This window comes from Pantherophis guttatus, chromosome 2, assembly GCF_059756535.1.
Source record: "Pantherophis guttatus breed Tessera chromosome 2, ASM5975653v1, whole genome shotgun sequence".
NCBI classification, from domain to species: domain Eukaryota; kingdom Metazoa; phylum Chordata; class Lepidosauria; order Squamata; family Colubridae; genus Pantherophis; species Pantherophis guttatus.
Genome location: NC_142064.1, coordinates 91,732,291 through 91,747,074, shown reverse-complemented (window position 1 = coordinate 91,747,074; position 14,784 = coordinate 91,732,291). Strand labels below are relative to the sequence as shown.

Genomic DNA, 14,784 nt, shown 5'->3' with positions numbered 1-14,784 from the left:
ATTTGTAGCTCCACTGAGCATAACAGAAAGTGAGGCTTGAATACCTCTCATTTTGCATACTTCTCAGCCGCATCCTTGGCAGATGTTCTTCATGCAGAATAGCCTGATTTATGGACCAGTCAGAATCTGTCTAATGTCCAACAAATCACCCAATTCGACACATGGCAACACAGCAGGGAGAGGCACTGTCTGTATAGCATTGCACTTTTCTTCTCTGTCCCAGGATACAATTATATTGCACAGGCAAGAAAGCTCCAGACAAAGGAGGTTTGGCAGAAAGAACCAGCTACTATACTCCGACATGGGCAGAAACAAACACTCAAGGCCAAATTGTCGATCACAATACTAAAATAAACAAACCTCTTGTAAAAATTTGTTATCAGAGAGAAAAAAAGAGTTATGGCACACTGACCCGAATCAGATCCATCTCCTCGTTTTCTTCCATGAAACTTTTGATTTTTGGTTTAATCTCTTCCCACATGCCTCCAAGTTCATGGAAGACACCTAGCTCTTGGAACGTCTTGTTGACCTGGAACAACAGCAAAAAAGGGTTTCAAAATCACTTAATGCAAAGTATTGGCTTTCAGATGTTTTCGTGCTCTAAGAAGTGATGTTTTACTGAGAAGAAGAAAAAGGAAGAAAGGAGACCCTTCAAAATTAATGTCCTAATACATTCCAGATGTGCTAGACAACAACCTCCATCACTCCAGGTAGTAGGGATAATAGATATCTGGGCATCAAGCAAAAGATAGCTTCTTAGGCTATGGAATTTAATAAGTGAGCTAGAAGCTTACAGAAGTTAATCAGCATTAAATATATGACTAGAATGGTCTAGGACATTATACCGACATGAAATTTGTGAAAAGATGAAAAGAAATATTTGATTATTCATATTGTCACAGCTGCTAGACTCTCCTATGCCAGATATTGGAAAGAGAAAAGATGTCCAACCGAGGAACAGATAGTCAATAAAATATTGGAATGCGCAGAAATGTGCAGATTAACATATGTGTTAAACGGGAAGGAGGACTCAGAATTCTACACGATATGGGATCTGTGGTATAGGTGGTTGGAAAATAAATGCAAAAGTTAACTCTTATGAGGGACAATGTATAACTATTAACTAAATCTATATATTATTGTATCTTAACTTAATTGTAATTGATTTTATAAAAACCTATGTATAAATTCTATAATATTTATATAATTCATTAGATACCGCACCTGTAAATATACAATATGACTACACATTGCCGAACCGTAAAGCTTGAATTGTAATACATTCTTTATTTAATAAAATTTCATTAAAAAAAAAAAAGAAAGAAATTTGTGAAAAGACTACCTGGGTATAGAATTTAGTCTGGCCTTTGGTCCTCAAGACTTTGAAAGGGACAATGTAGACCAGTCCATCGTGTCTGATCTCCCAAAAATAAAGTGGCCAAAACTAGATTGAAAGATCTCGTTTAACTTATGAACTCGACATGGGGCTGTCCTTGAAAACTGCCTGGTCTGGTCTGGAATGCAGAGGCACATGCAGCGCTGGGCAATCCTTTTGTTTGTTTATTTTACAGTAACTTACTCAGAAGGACTCTGGACAGCATTTACCAGAAAGGGGGAAAATAATAATAAAAAATGATCTAAATTAATGCGAAAAACAGAACCAAAATCAGAGACCCTGAGGATACATATCCTCAGTCAATAAGCTGCAGTCAACATACACTGAACTAAAACAGATTGAAACTTGTTTACTGAACTAGAATAAGGTAGGAGCTACGTGTACTTCTGTAGCAAAGATGTTCCATAAAGGCATCCACAATACCCTGTTGGACTATTGCTAAATCAAGCTCAGTTTGGCCTGCTCCGACTGGCAGCTCTCCAGCATTCTACTTAGGGCTAAGCAAAAAAAATCTCCAAACGTAGGAAGACGGGAGAGATCGTTATACTGGAAGTAAATTATAATAATTGACAACAATGAACTGAGGTGTTCCTATTTTCTGACTTCTGCTACAACAATCACTGATGTCACAGTTTCTCTCCAAGCTGTTGGCTGGGAGCTGTGCTTTTTCCCAACAATACTTCATCAAAATGACGCTAAGTCCTGAGGGAACAAAAGAAGGTGGCTCCAAAGAAGAATCTTGTTTCCATTAATACTTTCAGCAGCTAAGAAAGAAAGGTTTTAAAGGAAACTACAGCTTCTGCCACAACTAATAAAGCTTGTGAAAATTCAGTCTTTCTGATATAGGTAGCCCTCGACATACAATGGTTCATTTAATGACCATTCAAAATTACAACAGCACTGGAAAAAAGTGATCAATGACCATTTTTCACACTTACGACCACTGCGGCATCCCTATGGTCACATGATCAAGATTCAGGCGCCTGGCAACTGGTTCATACTTATGACCGTTGCTGCATCCCAAGGTCCTGTGATCCCCTTTTGTGACCTTTGGACAAGCAAAATCAATGGGGAAGCCAGATTCGCTTAACAACCGTGTCACTAACTCATCAACTGCAGTGAGTCACTTAACAACTGTGGCAAGAAAGGTCGTAAAATGGGCAAAATTCACTTAACAAATGTCTCACTTAGCAATAGAAATTTTGGGGTCAGTTGTGGTTGTATGTCAAAGACTATCTGTACAGCCTTGGAGCCTTTTCCGACTCTGCCCTTAGGCAGACATAAACACACCATTTCAAGATAAAGTCTCAACATTCAATCCAAAGTCAAGATAAAGTCTCAACATTCAATCTAAAGTTACAGCCTGAACTTCCAAACTGGAGATATTAGAGGCCAAAATCTGATTCCTTTTTTTTTTTTTTTCGAGCCCTGACCTATCTCTGACTTTTCTATTCCTCTGGGATGGGTATCAGCAACCTGCGGCTCTGGAGCAGCATGTGGCTCTTTGGGCCCTCTACTGTGATCCCACCACTGACTGGCCCCGTCCCTCACCCTCCCTTCCCATTCACTCCTCGCCTGGCCTGAGAAGTAAGGGTGACGGCGGGGGGTGGAGAAGTGGTCAGGACAGAGACAGAGAGATATAGAGAGAGGGACAGAGAGAGAGACATAGAGAGATACAGAAAGGGGGGGAGAGAGGGAGAGAGGGGGAGAGGGGGGAGGAAGGGAGAGCAGCAGAGAGATAGATATATATATCAAAAGGGTTTTTTTGGTTCTCGGTGTTTTTTAACAACTGGTTCTCTGCCCTAATGACCAGCTGGGTAGGCATGGCGGGGGTGGTGGTGGTCATGTGACTGGTGAAAGTGAGTGACGTTGAGTTGGCCGCGCCCAGGTTTTGTGGCTCCCGGTGTTTTCTTTTCTGTGGGAAACGGGTCCAAATGGCTCTTTGAGTGTTTAAGGTTGCAGACCCTTGCTCTGGGACTTCAGTTGAGAACATTCAACAGCAGAAATACCAACCTGTCCCTTTGCTGGGTGGACAAGAAACAGGGCTAAGGTTCTTACCTCTGACATAATAGTCCTTGTTGCTGGCGTATCAGGGCTATACAGGACTTTTCCAACAAGCAAAGGCTTCAGGGCCCGCCAGATAATCCTGGAAAGTGGGTTGGATTCCAGTCTCTTCATTAAGCTATTGCAGAAAGGTGCTTTAAAAAAAAATTAAAAAAATTGTGGATTGTAAATCCCATGCCCAGAACGTTCCCAGCCTGGAGAGCACACCCAGGTTAGTACAAAATTATCCACCCTTTATTTCCTCTCTAGCTTCTTGCACGCCATCTTGAGATGGCAAGAGATGGTCCTCTTAATGATTTGCCAGACAGAAAACATTTACAGGTGTTCCTGGATTCAGGTTACTTCAGAGGTGGTATTCAGCAGGTTCTGACCAGTTCTGGAGAACTGGTAGCAGAAATTTTGAGTAGTTCGGAGAACCGGTAAATACCACCTCTGGCTGGCCCCACCACCATCTATTCTCTGCCTCCCGAATCCCAGCTGATTAGGAGGAAATGGGGATTTTGCAGTAACCTTCCCCTGGAGTGGGGAGGGAATGGAGATTTTACAGTATCCTTCCCCTGGAGTGGGGTGGGAATGGAGATTTTATAGTATCCTTCCCCTGCCATGCCCACCAAGCCACGTTCACTAAGCCATGCCCACCAAACCGTTAGTAAAAAAATTTGAATCTCACCACTGAGTTACTTACTAGTATAGTTATCATAGAAATCCACGGCATCGTCTTCAGAGCTGTTGCTTCCAAAGAATGCTTTGTAATTATGGTCTTCGTACCAGTTGAAGGACTTGATCTGCAAACCCCCTCCCTCAGGGTGGCCACAAACAATTCGAGATACTGCCTGGTAGATATCAGAAGAACTTGTGGTGTTCACATTGGTCAGGAACATCACCTCTTGTCTCATGTCACTCCAGCTTCTCATGCTCACTAACTGCAATTCATGACACAAAAAGAAAGGAGGATATAATCTGTCAAGGATTTTTTTTAAAAAAAAAATTGAAAACCCATTCCGTTGTTTTACAGAGTTGGAACTATTAAAAAAGTTTGCCATGGGTGATTTTCCAGCTTAGCTTATTAGCTTTGAGACGTCCAAAGGCTTCCTGTCCAAATTCTGCTGAGTATTTCTTGAGATCAGCTTAAGCTAGCTAACTTTTACAATTTCAGCTGAGAAATATATTTCTTAAAAAACAAATTTCCTCCTTAAACATTTTTATTAGTTTACAATGAATGTTTTGTCTGTCTCACTCTTTTCATTGTTATTGTTGATATACCATAGAATATACACTAATTGAACTTATTTTGTTGATATCTTAATGAAAGAAACAGAAATTTCTTCAAAGCATAGACACCTAATATTGTTCACCCTTCAAGTCAATAAAATGTAATAATCATGATTCTGATCCAATTAGGGCAATCAGTGAAACATAAGCTGACCCTAATTTTTTTTAATAAAATGTCATGTAAAATGTATCATCCATGGATAAGCCAACCTTCATTTTTTAATGGTATTTTGGTTAAAAATTTGAGGGTCAGTTTAGCCATAGATGCACATATATTCAAGTATATAGGGGTACTTTAAGAAAGTATTACCATATACTTGTGGATAAGCCCATCCACACATAAGCCAAACCCAACTTTAGAGTTGTATTTTGGCACTCAAAATTGTTGGGCATATGTATGTATACCATATATACGTATACCAGGGGTGCTATTCAGCAGGTTCTGACAGGTTCTGGAGAACCGGTAGGGGAAATTTTGAGTAGTTCGGAGAACCGGCAAATACCACCTCTGACTGGCCCCAGAGTGGGTGGGAATGGTGATTTTGCAACATCCTTCCCCCAGGGGTAGGGAGGGAATGGGGATTTTGCAGTATCTTTTCCCTGGAATGGGGTGGGAATAGAGATTTTGCAGTATCCTTCCCCTGCCATACCCACCAAGCCATGCCCACCATGCCACACACACCCCACCAAGCCACGCCCACAGAACCGGTAGTCAAACAATTTGATTTCCATCAATGGAATATGCGTGTATGCTGTATATGGTAGCTTTAGAGCACACAGATGTACAAAGGTAGCATGTGTCAGTAAGTCATTAAATCAGCTGCAGCAACTTTTCAGAATTGAATCAGAAGTATTACAAAGGCCAAGTCAGTGCCCAAACACTAATTATAGCCAATTGTCTTGCCAATTACACTTTGGGGCAGTAAAAGCATATTTACTTGTATTTATTTTCAAGAACTATATGAAGAACAGTCCAGGGTGCAAATGATCAAGAGCAATTCACAACAGTCACCACACAAACCACACAGTACAGAAAACAGGGAACATCACCACTGAGATTACCAGGAGGCAGCTGGTGCCACCGTTGGCAGGGATGTCTGATAGCGTCCAGCTCTTTGTCTTCCAACAAAACGGAAGAACTGCCAGGAGGAATGGTCGAAGGGCCCAAAATACAGAAATGCAACATGCTACGTCAGTGTTTCCCCAACCTGGACAACGTTGAGGTGCATGAATTTCAGCTCCTAGAATTCTTAGCAATAACTCACATGGAGGCCACATGGCACCATCTCGGAAATGGTTGCCCTTTTGGGAGAGGCTTTAATTCATTGTGGTCACTCCAAAATGGCGCTTGCTTCTGGGATGGCTCCATGCAGCCTTTATACTATAGAGAGACCGATGGGCAGATCAGCTGCCCCTCCATCCTGAAGGCGAATCTCCAAGATCTTGGAGGAGAGCCAGCCTATCCACCCCTCAAGTCTCCCTATACCTGTGATGGCGAACCTATGGCATGCGTGCCAGAGGTGGCATGCAGCGCTCTCTCTAATGGCACACAAGCCATTGCCCAAGTTCAGCTCTGCTGCACATGTGCACGCACCTCCCGCCGGCCAGCTGGTCTTTGGGTCTCTGCCGCGCATGCACGGGGGGGCGACATGTGCAGAGGGTTGCGTGTGCATCCATGGGGGGTGGGGCACATGTGAGGGCATGCACATACGCGGGAGGCCGAGGTGCATGTGGGGGGCCCATGCACATGGGCAGGGGGTGGGGCACATGCACACACACATTGCATTTTGGGGGTTTGGGTGCATGCTTTGGGCACTCGGTCTGGAAAAGGTTAGCCATCACTACCCTATACAATACAGAGGACTCATGGTGCCATCCTGGAAGTGGGCCCCATTTTGACAGTGGCCACAATCCATTCCCAAAGGTGATCTCTGAGTAGGAAACACATGCGGCAGATTGACTGCTCCCGAAGGAGAGTTACGGAAAAGGTACATGGACCCAGCCATGATGGTATGAGTTGGGAGGAGGGTATGAAACCCAGCAGAGTGGGAAACAGACCCAGGTCTGCGGGGACCCAGTGCGGTGGGAAGCAGAGCACGGGGTGCCTCAATGGGTGGGGGAGGCCCACAGCAGGACATGTGTGAACTGGGGAGGTGCTGCAATGCAGGCCTGAGTTTCCTCTAGACTAAGGCCTCTCCCTTTCGAGGCACCCTGTGCTCCGCTTAACAACCACAATGGCCTAGAGCAGGGATTGTGGTCGTTCAGCATGGTAATCACATGGATTCCTTGCTTAACAACCACCATGGTTTATGACCCTAATGGGCAGGCTCCATTACAGTCATAAGTCGAGGACTACCTGCAAGGACTCTCTCATATTGCACTACAACTCTTCCAATTCCTTACCACTAGCCATTAGCCATGTTTGTTGCCAGTGCTTCCTTGCTTTTAATATGGGGGGAAAAAAATCAGGTAGTTCCCAGAGTAAGAATTTAGAACCAGGTTTCTTTCCATCAAAGTTTGACTGTCTGTGTTTTAAACACTTGCCCTCAATCTCGCAGTTGTAAACAGCTTAGCCCGTTCCATAGAAACTGATTGACATTACTCCTTAAGATCATTTCTCGAGAGCTGCAAATGGCTGGGTTTAAAATTTGCATGTATTGAAATAGGCCAGAATATTCCCACCTTCGTAGAAAAAGGCAGCCTAACAAACGCAGTGTCTCCCTTGCTTGTAAGGAAAGAAAAGAGAGTATAAAATTCATTCCTGGGAGTATTTGTCACAGATATACAGGAAGTCGGGCTATGAAAAGCAAGCCTCATGCTGCACTCCCACAGCACAATGCCACCCAAAAGGGGCCTTTGTTTTGAACTTAAATAGAAACAGAAAAAATTCTGTTTGCTCCTTGGAACCACCGCCAAGGAGAAATCACATCCCTCAGCCAGACCTATTTTACATGACACATCAGCAAAGAGAAGATTGTATGACTAAAAGAAAAGAAGAAGAAAAAGACAAGAAGAAAATAAAATACAGGAAACGACACCAATGGGCTGATGATGCAATAGGAAAGAGCTATACAATAATCAGGCAAACTTTTAAGGCATTTCTGTTGACCGTACTTCATCCTGATTTCACCCAGATTCCTCTGTTACTGTAATTTCCGTTTTCCATCTAAGAAGGGTTGATGCGGGTTCTAGGATTCAAGAACCGTTTCTCAATAATCCTTAGTTATTGAGAAATAACTAACATGGAAATTGTGATAATGGGTCAGATGCACACATCCACACGCACACACACGCAGGGCAGCAGTTCTCTACTGAAGCAATGTGCTCAAAAAAAAAAAAAAAACCCCAACCTCAAGTGACCTCAGCTCAGCTCAGCTCAGGGGTTATTATAGTTCAGAGTTTTAACATTCCAAAGCTGTGGAGCCGGAAAGAAAAATGGGAATTACAGTACTTGTTTTTTGGGTTTTTTTTTTCTGTTTTGCTTAAAGCAGCAAAGTTTCAAAAGTAGGCAAAAGCATTTTTAACGCTCAAAAATCTAACGGCTTTACACACAGATTAGCCAGGACAGAGAGTTTATTTGCTCCGAGGGGGAAAAAAACAAGTACTGCATAATGACAGTTCATGCATACACACGCACAAAAAAGGGCAGGCTTCAGGCTTACAAACTGAGATAGTGTGGATTATCACACAATTAACTTAACCCATCAATCTACATTTCACATGATTTCCAGTCTCATATTTCATACTTTTTTCCCCCCATACACATAATACATGCCTCATATTCAAGGTTACCCACTAGGATCCAGCCACTTTGGTCAAAGGGAAAATATCCAAAATCCATTTGAGGCAATGCCTATATTAGCTCAACCAGAGTTGTATAACATTTTTATAAACTTAAGATAGCCTAATAAGTATATTGTATGATTGGACTTAATATAATTCTCTCCCCATACTGCCCCCCAAAACTGCCAAAGTAATTCATCCCTATTGATTATTATAATGAATTCCTGATATTCATGTTCCTGGAATGTTCCACTTGGCAAAGACAGGGGGGAAAATAGAAAAAAAATACCCCAAATTGGCTTCCCAGTTTGGCTTGGCCACATTGGCTAGATCACATGGGTAATTTCTGCCTGGTCTTTGGCATACAAACAAAAGGAGTATGATGATCATTATATCCCAATAAGTTGGTATCAAGTGTTACACAGGTTTTTTTTCCCCACAATGATGTGTCCCTAACCCGGTCCTTCAGGACTTCTAACTCTTTGGATTAATATATCACATCCTTATATGCTATTAATGTCTATTACAGCAAAAGGTTTTGTACAGAGGGAATATAATTGTTTGTATATTAAGAATAAACTGTGGTTATTCTGTGGCTATTCTGATACAGCCCAGTTGTAGATAAAGTTAGGTCTGCTCGCTTCCTTTTCTTTTTCCACTTCTTATGAAGTCAAGATGATAACTCGTTTGACTAAGACTTTTTGTAGTTTCTTTCATTATTGGAACTAACCAAAATTTGAAACAGATACGTTAAATGAACAAAGTGATTGATTCAACTAGCTGTATGAACCCCCGTTTTGGTGCATCAAGAAACTGAGGCTTGTTAAAAGTAAATGAAAAAATTCCAAGATCCTGCTCTTAGCATGCCACAAACTAGTAGGAGAATGGCAAATGGGGGCCCAACAGCCCATCCACATGGTTCTTGATGGGTGAATGCATCTAATAGCTACTAAATATAAGATACCTAAACACAGACATCCTCCTGAGCCAATGTGACAAAGTGTGCATTATGAGGTCACAAACAAGTTCAGTTCTTAAGTGTTTGCACTGTACTGTACATAAGGGGTAACATTTCCATCACAATGAAACTTTGTCACTTATCCCCCCCTCTTGCTATTCTATGAACACCAATGTGCCCAAGATCACAACTCATTGGCTATTCATGATTGACATCATGACTTGAATAAGTGGCCTGAGACAAAGAGGTGGAAGACACACCCTACCTCTTTAAGAAGGTTCCCCAGGCTCTGCGTCAGCGTCTCCAAAGTTCCCTTAACGTCCTCCAGGGTTGAATTGAAGGTGATCCCTTTCTGGAAGGACAAATGGAAGTTTACAATTAACTGAAAGTTACTGCAACCTAGAAGGAGAAGGGATCAGCTTGACCATTACATTGAAAGAAAAATGAATATGGATGTATTGAATCAACAGGCCCAGTTAGGGAAAAACAAATCCAAATCTGAACCAATACCTATCTCTCAAAAAGGATACCACTGGAATCCCATTGGGCTGCTTCTTCTTCTTTGTGTGGTTCCGATCCTCCTCATATTTATATCTCTGGACATCTCACATGGCATGACTATTGCTACGGAGAATTATCGCACACTAACCCACAGGATAGTTTAGCTCTGATGGTGGATCTATATTTCCCTTTGCCAAGCATAATAAAGACTCAAATCTATTTGCTTCAAGAAAGGATAACATCTTCATCCAGTTTCCAGAAACATTTCTAATCGGCTACAATTCTTTACACTCAATAGCTGTGAACCTCTACAGCAGATAGAATAATACGGTAATTATTTAGAGGTGGCAGACTTTATATCCCCTGTAACTTGATTTCTGCATTAAAATGAGCCATGTTTACATATGAGGGGACAAATGAACAATGGCGTACATTATTTTTTGAAGAGCTTTACATCAGAGATCAGCAACTGCCCTTTCCCAAGTCATAACTGGCCTCTGTTTTCCAACAAAAGGTGAAACCACAATTTTATGAGAAACATAAAATTCATAGACGAAAGGGGTGACGGCAGCAAATGGAATATAGAATGACTAAGATTGGGAGCTGAAATACCAATCCAGTGTTTTTCTGAGTCAAATCACTAAGCCATAGATATTGGCTTAGTTTCAGTGGGGAAAACTTCATCAAAAAGTTAGCTGTGGCTTTTTGAGTCAATCTGTGGCTGTTGTGTGCCAATAATACATGATGAATTTTAATTCTCTGAAGACATTTTGAGAAGTAGCACTGCCTGAAAAGCAGAAAATTAATAAGCATACTAACACAGTATAAGTACAAGGAAAATAATGTGGAATTAATATAGTTTCTATATCCTTACTACTATGTTGACAACGCAAGGTTAGGAAATGACGCACACTATTACTGAGAAGAATTTTCTACCATGCCTTATTCATATTGGGTTTCATGAAATATTACTAATGAAAAGCAGCCTCAAATGCCGACAGAAGACCATACAACTGACTGTAAAATTGTTCTCCCTGGTTTAAACATCTCTCTTCCTCCCTTCCCTTTTATAGCAAAGCTGCTTTGTCCAACCAGGGGCCCACCAGCTGTGCTGGGAACTGTTATCTAACGCATCTGAAGGGCGTCACGCTGGGGACAGATGGGTTAGAGACAGAGGCCATGTCTTTTTTAATTCTCTTACTCCAACAAAACAAAAGAAGAGACAAAACTCCAAATTAAATTGAGAGTCTTTATTGTCTGTGGATATTAATCCCTAGAACAGTGATGGCGAACCTATGGCACACGTTCCAGAGGTGGCACGCAGAGCCCTCTCTCTGTGGGCACGCACGCCGGCGCCAGCTGCTCTTCTGGTTTCTGGCGGGCAGCTGGTCTTCACAGGTGCCTGAGCACTGAAAACCGGCCTGAAACCGGGCCAAAAACCAGCCTGAAAACAGCCCAGAAACAGCCGAACAACGGCCTGAAAATCTCCCGAAAAATGGCCAAAAAACAGGCATGCTGGCCAGCTGGTGCATGCCAGCCAGCTGGTCTTCGGGTTTCCAGTGCTCCGGCATGTGCGAAGACCAGCTGGCCGGCGCGCATGCTCATGCTGGAAACCCGAAGACCAGCTGGCCAGTGCGTGGGTTTCCGGAGCTCTGGCTGGCACGTGCACATGCACATGTGTTCCGGTTTGGGCACTCGGTGCCGAAAAGGTTCGCCATCACTGCCTTAGGACATTAATCGAGATAACTGCATATTAAGCCATTTCTCATTTCTGAAGCTATTGCATCATATACTTCTAGAATGCTGACATTGGCTGCTATTAACTGATGAAGCTTTGCTGGTGGAGATACAGCATGAGCTTTGATGAGAGAACAAAAAAGGATGCTCTGAAATGAGCCTCAACTTTACATCGTATTGGAAACAGAACTTCGGTACAGTGATGCTTATGAAGACTTTATGACTGGCTGAACAGTCTTGCTGCAACAGACAGATGGACTTGGAGAATAGTGGTTGGACCCACGTACCTTCTTGAGCTAAGCTTGTTCAACCATGAAGTCTTGAATGAGATATAGCATTCTTCAGGGCTAAACGCCAATAAGAAGGTTCAAAGACTGCCTTTTTTGTGTGCCTTCAAGTCAATGTTGATTTCTACCACCTGCCTGGACAAGTTTCTGAGTTTCTTGATAATATTTTGTAAGTGGTTTGCCATTTCCTTCTTCCTAGGGCTGAGAGAGAGAGGAACTGGCGTGCCCTAACCACTGAACACACGCACCCAAATCAACATCATAGCCAAGGGCAATATAAAGTCCAACCAGGCTCTCTGGGTGCCATGGACTAAACTATCTGAGCTACAAAGAGAAAAGGGCAACCAAACAGATATGGAAGCTTAGAAAAGGATAGGCGAAAGCACAGGTGACCCATCACTGATCAGCCTGGAGCCTGAGAAAACTGCATGATAAAGTGAAGCTTGCAGAAAAAGGCTTGGAACTTGGGGAAAATGTGGTTCAGGCAAGGAAGAACCAGAGGAAAAAGCTGGAGGGAGAAGCCTGAGAGGAGAAAGAAAAACAAATCAACGAGTAAGTAAACAAAAAAAGTTTCACCTGGCCAGGTTAGATTGCAGAGCAACAGAATTACAAAACAAAGGGCATCAAGCAACCAAATCTTTGAGACAAGAAGTAATGAAGAAATGCATTATATGTAGCATTCCCCCATAATCTTGCAGTGTTTAAAAAAAAGAGATTGTACCCCCAGCAATGTTGAAAGCATCATACTTACCATAAATGGCTTTATGAAGTCCATATTATCCTGAAACGCTCTTTCTAGAGAAGCAAGTTGTTCCTTCGGCATAGAGCAAATTAAGGCCCGACTGCCATTGTTGATAGCAACCAGTTCTGGCAGCTTGGTGGAATTGCACAAGTCTTCCACACTTATCCGGTAACCAGATGTAATGATCTAGAAATATTGTCCATATGTTACGCCATGGGGAAATCAGCTTTTCTGCTTCTTCATCACAGTTCATAATACTAAAATTATATCATACCTGCCTTACCCAACTCTCGGACCCTCCAGAGATTGTTATTTAATTTCCTATAATTGGGTGGGTTGGATGTGATAATGGAACATACAGTTTAAGGATGGATATTTCTTACCTGTTGAAGATTGACCTCAGCATTCAGGATTTCATCTATATCAGGCTGCGATAGGGAAGCATTGTGGTGGAGAAATTCAGAGAATGTCTCATTGACAACCAAAAAATCCTGAACTTTGACACCTGGGGAATTATGAAGTAAAATCCATTACAAAATAAAACAACGAATTTTTAAAATGATGTCAACACTCATTTTAAAAAGATGTCTATATTAATATAGGTTAACAGCGATACACTCATCTTGAACAATCCCAGAGTCTATTATTCTGTGGCAAGGAAGGAAAGGAAAAAAATAGGGAAGAAAATCAATATTATGCTCAATAGTTTGGGTGATGAAACCCAAAATGCTTCTGTAATGTACACGGAAAGGAAAGAGACATTTTTGTTTCCATCTATCCATGTCGGGTACCGCTATGAGTTCTCATGTAGTACAGCCAGTTTAACATGACGAGATATCAAATACACTGTACAGGTAGTCCTCGATTTATGACCATTTGTTCAGCAATTGAAGTTATGAGAGTACTGAATGAATGGTGGTTATGCCTTGTCCTTGGAATGCCCCTGATGCCCCTGTAGTCACATGATCATGATCTGGGCATTTGGCAATCTGCTCCCATCTATGACCAGTTGAGAAATACCCCACAATCACATGTTCCAGCTGGCTTTTCCAGAAAGTCAATGGGGAAGCTGGCAAGTCATTGGTTGAGTTTCTTCCGCCCACACACTTGTCCGGCCACTATATGATCATGCTACACTAACTATTCACACTCCCATGCACTCTCCTCAATCCACACTGCACCCCGACCTGAGCAGCACCTTTCGTGCACCCTTCCTGACATGGGCATGTCTCTCCTGCACCCTCACCTGAACCCCTGTACACCCTCTCATTCCCTGCCCCACCTGGCAGTAGAGAGTTACCTACCTGCTAGCTTGGTACGATGTCCTGCCACTATCCTCACTAACTTTGGTTGTGGGAAGCTGGCAGAAAGTTGCCTCAGCTAACAGCTTTGGCATTAAGTTAATAATGGCAACTCGGACTGCGGGGATTGCCTTCGCTAAGTGATGAGGTCGTGCTAACCGCATCGGTTGGTGATGGAAATTCCGTTTCCATTTGCAGTTGTAAGTTAAGGAATACCTATAATGCTAAAGGGCAGGGAGAAGAAAAATAGGTATAGTCTTGACTTGCATTAAGGATTGGCTTGGGCCACTTAACTTTTGGGATGGATTCAGAAAGCTCTGTGAAACAAGTTTTCTCCCCCTCTCTTAAATCAAGGTTAATTAGGCTTGAATTAGGCCTCTGGCCTGAATCACTCCTAACTGTATCTCTGGCTAATGAAGACAGTCTAATCTCTACCTCGCTACTGTGGCTTTATTTAAGCTGCCAGTTCAGCTGGAGGGCCCTTATCTTTTGTAATGGCCCGCCTGACAACTGTTTTTAGAAAGTTAATTAAGGCATAATAGGTATAAAATTCAAAAGAATCAGAGTGTAATTTATGGGTTTTATAAACCTCTTTCCCAATTTTTTAGCCACTTAGGCCAGTTGGTAACAACATACAAGCTACCTTTGGGGAAATGTCATCTGCCAGAAAAACAATTAAAACACTTTCAGAATTACAGATAATTAAGAAAGTACATATGTTCTTTGAGAAGATGAGAAGATGA

At 42.3% G+C, this 14,784-nt stretch overlaps 1 protein-coding gene across 2 annotated transcripts in view; it reads right to left on the bottom strand.

Moving 5' to 3' along the window:
• Positions 1 to 14,784, bottom strand: part of ABCA1 (ATP binding cassette subfamily A member 1) — a 119,172-nt gene that overhangs the window by 50,839 nt on the left and 53,549 nt on the right. For both annotated transcript variants that reach the window (XM_034410665.3, XM_034410667.3), the window contains exons 6-11: positions 13,124 to 13,245; positions 12,750 to 12,926; positions 9,739 to 9,825; positions 4,146 to 4,383; positions 3,455 to 3,594; positions 413 to 529 (exon numbers count right to left, since the gene is read on the bottom strand). In XM_034410665.3, the coding sequence (XP_034266556.2) occupies positions 413 to 529; positions 3,455 to 3,594; positions 4,146 to 4,383; positions 9,739 to 9,825; positions 12,750 to 12,926; positions 13,124 to 13,245 (881 nt within the window). The remainder of the gene's footprint in view (positions 1 to 412; positions 530 to 3,454; positions 3,595 to 4,145; positions 4,384 to 9,738; positions 9,826 to 12,749; positions 12,927 to 13,123; positions 13,246 to 14,784) is intronic.